At 34.8% G+C, this 10,284-nt stretch overlaps 2 protein-coding genes across 2 annotated transcripts; both read right to left on the bottom strand.

The window, feature by feature from the left end:
* Nucleotides 1-249: 249 nt before the first annotated feature.
* Nucleotides 250-2,303, bottom strand: LOC130988363 (peroxidase 25). The gene is made up of 4 exons (XM_057912187.1): nucleotides 1,890-2,303; nucleotides 1,629-1,808; nucleotides 844-1,006; nucleotides 250-754 (listed from the first exon to the last, which is right to left on the bottom strand). The coding sequence occupies exons 1-4, from the start codon at nucleotides 2,094-2,096 to the stop codon at nucleotides 333-335; spliced, it is 972 nt and encodes a 323-aa protein (XP_057768170.1). The 5' UTR covers nucleotides 2,097-2,303; the 3' UTR covers nucleotides 250-332.
* Nucleotides 2,304-5,196: 2,893 nt separating this feature from the next.
* On the bottom strand, nucleotides 5,197-9,975 carry LOC130988362 (uncharacterized). The gene is made up of 9 exons (XM_057912186.1): nucleotides 9,683-9,975; nucleotides 8,853-8,951; nucleotides 8,254-8,687; nucleotides 7,991-8,057; nucleotides 7,841-7,894; nucleotides 6,726-6,794; nucleotides 6,590-6,655; nucleotides 6,419-6,487; nucleotides 5,197-5,783 (listed from the first exon to the last, which is right to left on the bottom strand). The coding sequence occupies exons 1-9, from the start codon at nucleotides 9,791-9,793 to the stop codon at nucleotides 5,700-5,702; spliced, it is 1,053 nt and encodes a 350-aa protein (XP_057768169.1). The 5' UTR covers nucleotides 9,794-9,975; the 3' UTR covers nucleotides 5,197-5,699.
* Nucleotides 9,976-10,284: the final 309 nt, after the last annotated feature.

Below are 10,284 nucleotides of genomic sequence, written 5' to 3'. Positions count from 1 at the left end.
TTTGAAACTCGTCAGCCTCATCGTCTCATCTACCCTTCATTAGTCTTAAACGTGTCTTGACCACAATTTTACCTTTGTATTTTGCAATGGCCCATCAAAGCTAAAATTTATTCTAAAAACTATGATGGCATGTTTACTATTATATTAATAAATTATTATTACAAATATGTCATTGCGTATGAATTCAAATCTGAATCTTGATCTATATTGTTGTCGATGTGATGATTCCACACATGTACGTACACTATGTTTTAATTCATTGTATTAGTTGTATTAAAATTTGAAGATTAAAACAACATACTAAAATTACATGATTAAAGCATTGGATGAAATTAATTAAATTTGGAACATATCTTTCTGATCTCCCCTTGCGTACCAGTCTTGACCTCAATGCTGCTCATTTTGATCATAGCTTTTGGGAACTCAAAATTGAACCTAACACCAAGCAAGCCTCTCACATTCCCCGCATAGTTCTCCACCACTCGTCGCGTCGACGCCTCGCCCCATAGCCTCTGGTCCGACTCCAGAATGCCGTAGCCATCTCGAACATTCTTGAAGAAGCTCACGTCGAATTTCAGCTGGCTGTCTTTGTCCAGAGCCACTCTTCGCGAGGCGTCGCCCTCTTCGGGGCAGAGAGTTTGCAGCTGTTGTAGGAAGGTTTGCGTAATGGTGGGATCTGCAGTCCCCGATGTGGTGAAGTTGTAGAGTCGATAACGAAAGAAGAGACAGTCTGTTTGCCCTATTGTGTGTGCTCCTGCATGCACTTGCACAAAATATAAGCCTTTGTATTGTATTTGGATGTTGTAAGAAGCTAGCTAGCTAGTTGTTATGAGGTTTGTTTACCAACTAGTGTGACAAGATCATGCTCATCTAGGCCTTTGGCTGCAAACTTCCGCCTCTGGACCGCAACGGAGTCCAGAGGGCCGGGTAAGTTGGATGCATCGGACGACAAAGAAACGCGACCGTCTCTTCTTCCCGTCGGCACTCCCCATCTTGGGCCGCCGCTCTGAAATAACCAACAATAATATTGTATTTTGATCCGATCGGGATTACAAATATCAAACGAGAGTTTTGTGTCAAATTGTTTAACGGTTTAATAGTTATTAGCCTATATTTATCATTAACTTATATCAATCCAATATTTTAATAAAAAAGTTTGTTTTTCTCTCTTTTTATACTTTATCAATAACTCATTTCAACCTTTATTTCTAATTATTGTTATATTTTTCAATAGCAGAAGATCAAGTGGCATTTTTTAATCTGATAAAGTAATTGGTGGGTTTATTTAAATTTTTTATCTTATATGATGACCGGTTATTTGAGTCATGAATAAACATAGTCTTGGACAAATGGAAAATTTGGGCCAGTTTAGGACTATATTACAATTTTTGTACTCATTCTATCACGAGTTTTAATAAAAAGTTGTTTAAAGTATTGATACTTTGATAACGGATAAAAGTTCCACATAAAAAGTATAACTGTGGGTAAATAAGTATAGTTATAAGAATAAAATTGACCAAATTATGTATGGGGTGGTATGCATAAATTTGGGGACATATCAAACAAGAATATAAATATATATATATATATGCATAAATATGGGTGACAGAGGAAAAGTATAAGGATACCAAATCGACAGCGTCACGAGCAGCGAGTGCCAAGATATCAGCACAGGAGACGACGCCGGGGCAGGCGGCCTCGAGCTGAGACTTAGCATCATGGATGACTTGGAAGCCTCTCAAGCCCAGATTAGGCAGTGCTTTTCTCTCCGCAGACGCAGACTCGATCAGAACCGAGGCGTCGCAGCCCTGAAACGCACCACACCATCAACCCATTACCTCCACATTCAAAAAACCAAACTAAATTTAGTTAGTTTGTTATGTAATTACTTGAACAAAACAATCATGAAAATGGAGCCTAAGCAAGGCAGCAGCAAGAGTGGGGTCTTTGTCGAAATACTTCTCCACTGTGGAGCGCACGATCGACTCAGATGTTGGACATGAAGAAGAGTAGAAACCTGTCTTCAAATCCCCCTCTCCTAAAACTCCAAACACTATCATCACACCCATCGCCATTACTAAGTATACTGACTCCATTTCTCAACATTTGCTAGCTTAACAACTTCATTTCATTACGTTAATTTATATATGTGTGTGTTGTTAATTGCCTCAATTATTGATGGATCGATTGGGAAATATATAGTGGAGGTTAGACGTGTGGGGCATGAGAATTTTGTATTTGGATTTGTTGCATTTGCATGGGTGTTAATTAGTGGAGTGATTAGTTTGTGGTTTTATATATGCTCATCTATTGGACCTCTTTTTTTAGCTTTAGAGTGCGTTTACTTTAAGGGTGTCTTTACTTTGATAGAAAATGTTAGAAAAAGTATATTTTCCATCATTTTTACATGTTTCTTATGATGGATAATTTTCTCCGGTCAGGCTGGAAAATTTATTCGGGCAGCTCCTTTTCACTCATTTTCTCACAAATGTTGGATAATATTATCCTATTGGGAGGGTGTGAAAATATTTTCCAACATTTCAATTTGTTTATCCATCTATTTCTAACAAAGTAAACAATGATAAAAAAAGGAGAAAAAGATAATATTATCTCACCTTTTCTTATCCATCCTTTTCAAATGAAAATTTTACTACTAAAGTAAACACACCCTGATGGATAAATTTATCTATGAAAAAAGATGGATAATAAAAATTTATGTCTTAAAATGTCTTCTTTCTATTTCAACATTTGACACAAAAGAGATGTTCACCATTTTTTCTTATTCTCCATTTTTGAGTAGATCCATCCTTGAAGTGAAAATAAGGAAGGAAAAATTGTGAACATCTCTTTTGTGTCAAATGTTGGAAAAGAAAGGAGATATTTCAAGGCATAATTTTTTGTTATCCTTCATTTTTCATGGATAAATTTATCCATCAAAGTAAACATAGCCTTATTATTTTGTGGCTCTTTTGATTTTGGTTTAATTGGATTGAATGATAGATTTGTCAAACACTTGCCATAGTTCACATTTGCTTTTTAATGTTTATTGTTTCTTGATTATTGTCTGCAAATACTACTCCTCTAAATATATAGAAAACCTCTTAATTTGTAGCACCAAAAGTTATTCAACTTTTGCAGACAACAATCAAAAGATATTATAGACAATAAAATTTGCCAAAACTTGCGTACATGTTTTAATTGACTCTAAGGAATATTATAAATATTGTTTGACACCAAATAATACAAAATAGTACTCCATATGAAAATACATTATTTGAGCTTGATAATTTAACTTAGCGACAGTTTTATCTAAATAAATCACTAATACATAATTGGGCAACTATTGAATTTAAAGTGGATAATAATTAAAAGAAAAAGATATTTAGAAAAATGTATTTAAAAAAATGTTGGGCTAAAAGTATCCAAAATCATATTATCATGTTATACCATCGTTATATATTTACCTTAAATGCAAAATGACGTCGTTTCATATTATCATTTTTTATTGTCATTCAAGTGCAAGTAGATAATTGATCTAGATAACCAGTGCTTGAAACGAATAACAAATCCTAGGTATGAGTTTGAGTCCAAATTATTGGACTTGGGTGATGTATTAATGATTGATTGAGTTAAAACTATCATAAAACATACTATAAACCAGTATATTTACCCACATAGTATAAGATTTCGACTGGAACTTGAATTAATATATAGAAAACTTCTTAATTTGTAGCAACAAAAGTTATTCAACTTATAGATTAGTTAATGAAACTACTCATGTCGATACTGTGATTTTTTTTTTTTTTTTTTTTTTTTTTTTTTTTGATCGGTCAAAGTCATGTTAGATGTTAGTAGTTAGTTCCCCATCCACTCCAAGAACCACCTTATCTCTCCATTCACCAAATCCACCTTATATCTCCAATCTCCAATTCGCTCCCAAGAGGGATCGAACCCGGGTCACTTCACTTAAGTGAGGACCTGGTGGCCAGTGTCATGTCGATACTGTGATACTGTCGAGAATATAAAATTCATGTCGGTGTTGTTTATTCCTGTGGGTTTCTTTGGAAAAAGTTTTCGACAATGCTTTTTAAATATCATCAAATGTATATATGTCGACGCTTATATTAATATCAATTCATCGTCTAATAAATATGATCCAAAAAATATGATAAAAAAATGCCGAAAGGCTGGTTTTCAAAATCACGGCCTTAATGAAAGTGTTGTTGGTAAGAATTCTCACGGTTTTGACAAGCAGCAAAAGAAGTTGGTATCATATATTGCTAAACGTAAAATTCAAGATATAGCATCAAAGTGTAATAGAAAAGTTTTATAACTCAATCCTAATTATCATGTACTTCGTTTATATATTATTGGGGGAATTCACTTTATTTGTAGTTGTTTTAAGTGGTAATTTCCAAAGTTCACATGACAACTATATACCATGTTATTAGAATTGAAGACTATAGTTTTAAATAACTATAGTTTTAAATAAATATTTTTATACATCAATGGAGTATCTGTTATGATGCTACCAAGTAAAATTACCTAGAGACCACCCAAATTCAAATCTTTATAATTTTTAATTTTATTTTGATGGGGAAAATACAAATTTATATCTGTATTTAATTACTTAGTCTCTAGCCTTTTTTTCCCATTCATCTACGTGTTAATTAACATTTTCAATAGCAAGATAATTCTAGTCTCTTCCTTGAGTGCTATTTACTTACAAGACTTTCCATTATGCTGAGTGCTCAACTTTTTCGGTAGCAATTCAGTATATTCATTTTCATGAGAAGGAACTAAGCGAATGTGAGCCACTAAACATTATGCACCATTAAAAACATTTTTGCCTAATCCCTATAAAACTTGAACAAATATGTTTAGTGCTGGATTGATTTGGTCCAATCAAAACTGTTTAATTTACAGTAATGCAATACAGAAATACATGTTTAGGCTTCATGCATTTTTGACGCATATTCATAATTTTTTTTCTTATTTATTCCCTATGTACACAATATTTATTTTTTATTATACATATATCCTTTATATTTAAACTACATTTATATTATAAATATTTGTATATGGGATATAAGCTTATTGCATATTGGTGCACTCGCCAACAATTTGCTGCAATACAGCATTGTTTTCCTCTCTTCTTCCTTTTTTTTCGATTTTGATTCTTTTTATAAAAAGCAGTGGACAAAAGATGCATCATTACATTAAAAAAATGTTACACCTACCTGACTATATCACTACTAATCACAAGCAGCAAAGCAACCAATATATAATCTGAACAAGACATTTACATCTGAACTAAGAATGATTTTCTACCGATTCATATAAATACATTTCATTCTCCATATCTCCCCTATCTGCTGTTAGAGCCCCGTTTCCCGAGTTAGAAGCTCATAATCTTGTCCGAGAGGCGAAACTCCGGGTTCTATAACTCAAGAACTGTCGAATTCTGTCTTGAAGCAAAAGTGAGAGAATTCTAAAGATCATCGTTTGTTCAGCTTTGACTTGATTAATTGTTAATGTGATCTAGGCCATGAAAATAATTAGGATAGTGATAGTGTAGAATCATGATGGAATAGATATCTTGCACTTCGTTGTTGGTTAGAGGTTTAGAGCTGAGTTTATGGAAAGTTAAACATGAGGAAACTGATAAATATTTGATGCCAGAGACCTCAAAATTCATATTAAGCCCTCCCATTTGTGACTATGCCATCACCAACACCTCCTCCGTCGTTTCCCAACTCAGTCGCAGTTGAATCCACAAGCCACTGCAAGGAAAAAGTTTTGAGTAACTTCTGTTTGGAGGAAGGGATTATGATAAGAGGTACTGATTTGATTTTTCATTACACTAATCTCCAAAAACAAACACATTGGACGACAATTTCGACAATGATACTATGTTCATTGAAAGAAAAAATGTCAGCAGAAACTGCCTGACAAACTAGTGTTTCTGTACCACGTGTAGATGCCTACTTTTATTAGCAGAAAATGGCATATCAGGATTGGTGAAATCCCATGAAAACATTATTACATCTCATGGATATGAGAGAGTTGCTTTTGCTTTTGAAGGCAAAGAGAAAGAAGAACTGATTAAACCTTTACAAGCGAAAAAAATGATTGTTCTTTCACATGCTGAACTACAGTGATCTTCTGCTTAGAGATTTCGGCATAATGGTTATGTTTTGCGAACTAATCAAAGTTAATTTCCTAGCAACAGGTACATAATTTATGAATAACAGTGGAGCATAAGTGATCTACTGAGTTGAAACTTCTTAAGCTAACAAAAAGATATGACGAGAGAAGCTCAATCAAAAATGCTGAAAGAAAGAAATACAACAGCAAATATGAGTAACTAAAATTTGGATTTCATATAAACCATAAAAGAGTATATAAGCAGGCTAACCTGAAGTTCTTGTTCCGATTGTTTGAATCTCTCATCATAGTCTCTCATTTGCAGATAACATTTATGCAGCTGCATCAATCACAACATTTACCAAACATAAGAATTTCTACCTCGTATATATATATATATATATATATACACACATAAATGACTAATGGCACATCACACTACCTTGGTTAATTGTATGTGACGTCGCGCAGATAACTTCTTAGCAGCAATTACAGAATCCTCCAATTTCTAAGGTCAAAGAAATAATTATCATGGAAAGCTACAAAACTAATGCCAATATGAACTAGAAACTATTTACCTGGTACTTTTCTTGTAACTGAGAAACAACTTCTTGTTTTTCTGCAACTAATTCTTCCATCTCAGATCTCTGATCAATAAGACATAATGTTATTTCTATTACCGCCTGAACGGTGACTGATATTTTACAAGAATAGATGGCAGCCAACCAAGCTCCAAATTTATGTTATGAAGTTTTCCCACTAACAAATGAGACATAATAAATTGCTGCAAACAACTGAGAGAAGTTATAGGAATTTTGCCATTATCTATTCTACATAATTCCTCAAAAGAAATGCAGAACGTTGTATGGATTTACATTTCAAATGTTCATTCATACAGCAAGATTTTGAAAGCTTTTAAGAATATGATGCCGATCTAGATGCATGCTGGAAAAAAATCGTTTGATGCAACCAGAATTCAACATATTTATCATCAGGACATGCAGATAGACAGGTAATAGTGCTGGTAACAAGTTTATACCAGGCCATCAAGTAGATCAATCCCAGCTTTCAGAAATAATTTAGAAAGTCAGCGCAATAACCAAAGCCAACATGAGTAATTCTTCTAAGTTCTAACTATTACTCCCTTCGTCCCACTTCAAATGTCTCAAAACTATAAGATTGTCCTATAGGTTTGAGACATTTGAAGTGAGACGGAGGGAGTACATTATTGGATTTCAAATGGAAAATACAAAAATTCATCATAAGGTTCAAAAGAAATTCCAACCTATGCGTCAATTACCCCATTTTTAATTAATTGCAAACTTCAACCAAATTCATGAAATATCACATCAGTGATATGATAACATGGCATGTGGTGCCTCTGTCTTAACCTACAGAACATAACCCACCACCCCAAGCACATCGGGAGCAGGCAGTATTCACTGTTCATCCTCAACATTTAACTAGATGTGGAGTTAGCTTTAAGTAAGTATAGGTCCCGAGGTGAACGAAAGCAAACTGAGATTAGACATCAGTACAACTGAATTGGGGTCAGGCTGACTAGATTGAGCTGAAACCAGGGCTTTCTTTTGCATCTTTCCCATGCTCAAACTTATTGACTTATAGACGCCAAGCTACAGAAATAATCATGCTACAGAAAATTGGCTGGTTTTTCTACATTTACAATGAATACCTCTTTACGAAGTTCCTCAAGCTTCAGATTTGAAACTGCTAATTGGTTTTCTCCCTGTTGATGAAGACAAGAAATAATCACCGTTGTCAACCAGATTTCTTCTTGAATAGATCTAGACATATATATTGAAGATAGTATCAAGAGTTCGACCTGATCCAGATCATCATTGAAAGAATCCAATGAAAGCTCTCTACTCCCATGATCATCAAATCCGGACCTGGTGGGAATACACAGTAAACAATTTCAATAGCAGTTTTCCATCAGAAAACTAAAATCAGTTAACTACACACAGCAGCCATGAGTTGAAGATGTAGGACTGAATCATTTGTTGTCTGACAACAGTAAATACCATGATAATGATACTGCGAAGCAAATATGCAGGCTACCCAGGACTAAACGCAAGAAAGATTTACCTCTTCGGATAACGATGTTGTTGATCATTATCCTTGTCCCCACTTCTATGATGAAAGGTGTTTCTCTGTTTCTCGATATTCTTTTCACCATCTCTTTCCCAGTCGCGCTCACGCTTTCTCCCATGATCCTGCTCAACATCATCTACATGTCTGATATAGTCCTGAAATCTCTCGTCATCCACATAACGATCCCTCATGCGATCATGACCACGTGTCCGATCATGGCCTCTCTCCCTGTTTTCTTCATGGTCTAGAGACCTGTCCCTATGTCCATCATGATGACGGTGCCGATCATAACTATCCTCTCTTCCGCGATCTCTACCTCTATCACTATCCATACTTCTATCCAAGTCATGCCGAGGGTCACGATTAAAGTGTGGTTTCCCATTCCTAGTTCTAACGTCATTGACCTTGACAACTCGCCCATGAATGGTCTGAATCAAAGCTTATTTACATCAATTTCTTGAGGGATTAACAACTCAAAGTTATACAGCAAAATATAAGGGAAAAAAAATTGACCTATACATGATTTGATAATTACTTGCAAGTTTTATATTATTACTCAGTTACAGATAAGAGAAATGGGGATAGAATAGCACCTTGCCGTCCATCTCCCTGATGGCTTGCACTGATGACCTTGGATTCGCGAAAGTAACAAATCCATAGCATTTTCCCCCAACGGTTCGGTCATTGATAATCTAGAAATAAGTTTAACATCTTTCTCTTAATGGCTGCATAATAAAGTCACTTGTGGGGAGCAAAGGGGTTGGCAAGTCAAACGAAATATATATAGATTCTAAATGGGCACTCGTTCAAGACACTCTTTAGAGGTTTCCCATTATTTGGCTTAACCTTAAGTGTATCAATGCAGGGGTTTCAAAAACTTTGCTTTCAAATCATTAGTTTGAAGTACTCCAGCACTCTTGATTAGAAGCACACAGAATAATTTCCCAGGCAGAAGGAAGTTTTCGAAATTCAGAATCCGTCTAGAAACCTGAGTATAACTTCTTAGGTTTTAGGAATAAACACTGGAACAGCTCCCAGAGCAACACCCAAAACAAATCATCCCCCTCCCCAAATTTCCGCGGCTCCGCCCAAACTGAAATTGCAATTGATGAATAACTAACTAACTTGCACCTTAAACTCTAAGAGCTGAAGAATACACTTAAGCAGTGGCTTCAATATTTAGGACGAAGTCCTACAGGGCACAGCTAGAGAAATATTTTTTTTTGACAGCACTAGAGAAATACTTAAAACAACAAGTTCGCAGCGGAAATACCAAAAAGAAAACGTCAAATTAGAAAAATCAAATAAAAAGTCTGGGATTGAAATAGCATAAGAGTTTACAAATCATTCCATTAAAAGGGACATCAATGCACATGAGAAGCAGCAACTCGAAATAGATGGAAACCAGAGAAGAAGGGGAGACCTTGACGGCGATGACGGCGCCGTACACGTAAAATATGCGGCGGAGGCCGTCCTCCGTGATGTCGTAGGGGAGGCCACCGACGTATATGGAGCTGTTGTCGTCGACTGTCATGCTTTATCTGTCACCGGCAAAAAGAAAAAACACAGCAATTGCGCCAAAATTGGAAGAGATGATCTATTGCCCTAATTGTGCCTACTGGCTTAGATTTCTAATTTTGGGGTTCTTCCTTCACCACGTCCACCTCATATGATGACTTGGAATAAATCTTTTTAAACCCGCATCTATTAAGAGATTATAAAATTGATCTTGTCCATGAAAAATTGGGCACAATAAAATTGGTTATTATTTTCGACGTCAACAAAAATTGTAATAGTACTTTTTTTTAATATATGGATCCACGTCTTTTTTTTTTATTTTTTATTCTTATAAATACCTCTTATATACAATAAAAAAATTATATTTAATTTAATCTCACTTATTTCATACAATAATAAGACATTTTCCCCATTACATAAAAAATATCACATATTTTATTAAATTTATACTTAAAAAATATGCAATGTGGACAGACGGAGTAGTAATAAAAAAAATATATTTATGTT

This window comes from Salvia miltiorrhiza, chromosome 6, assembly GCF_028751815.1.
Source record: "Salvia miltiorrhiza cultivar Shanhuang (shh) chromosome 6, IMPLAD_Smil_shh, whole genome shotgun sequence".
Lineage (NCBI taxonomy): Eukaryota > Viridiplantae > Streptophyta > Magnoliopsida > Lamiales > Lamiaceae > Salvia > Salvia miltiorrhiza.
The sequence above is the reverse complement of the archived record's forward strand: the minus strand, read 5'-3'. Positions and strand labels throughout refer to the sequence as shown.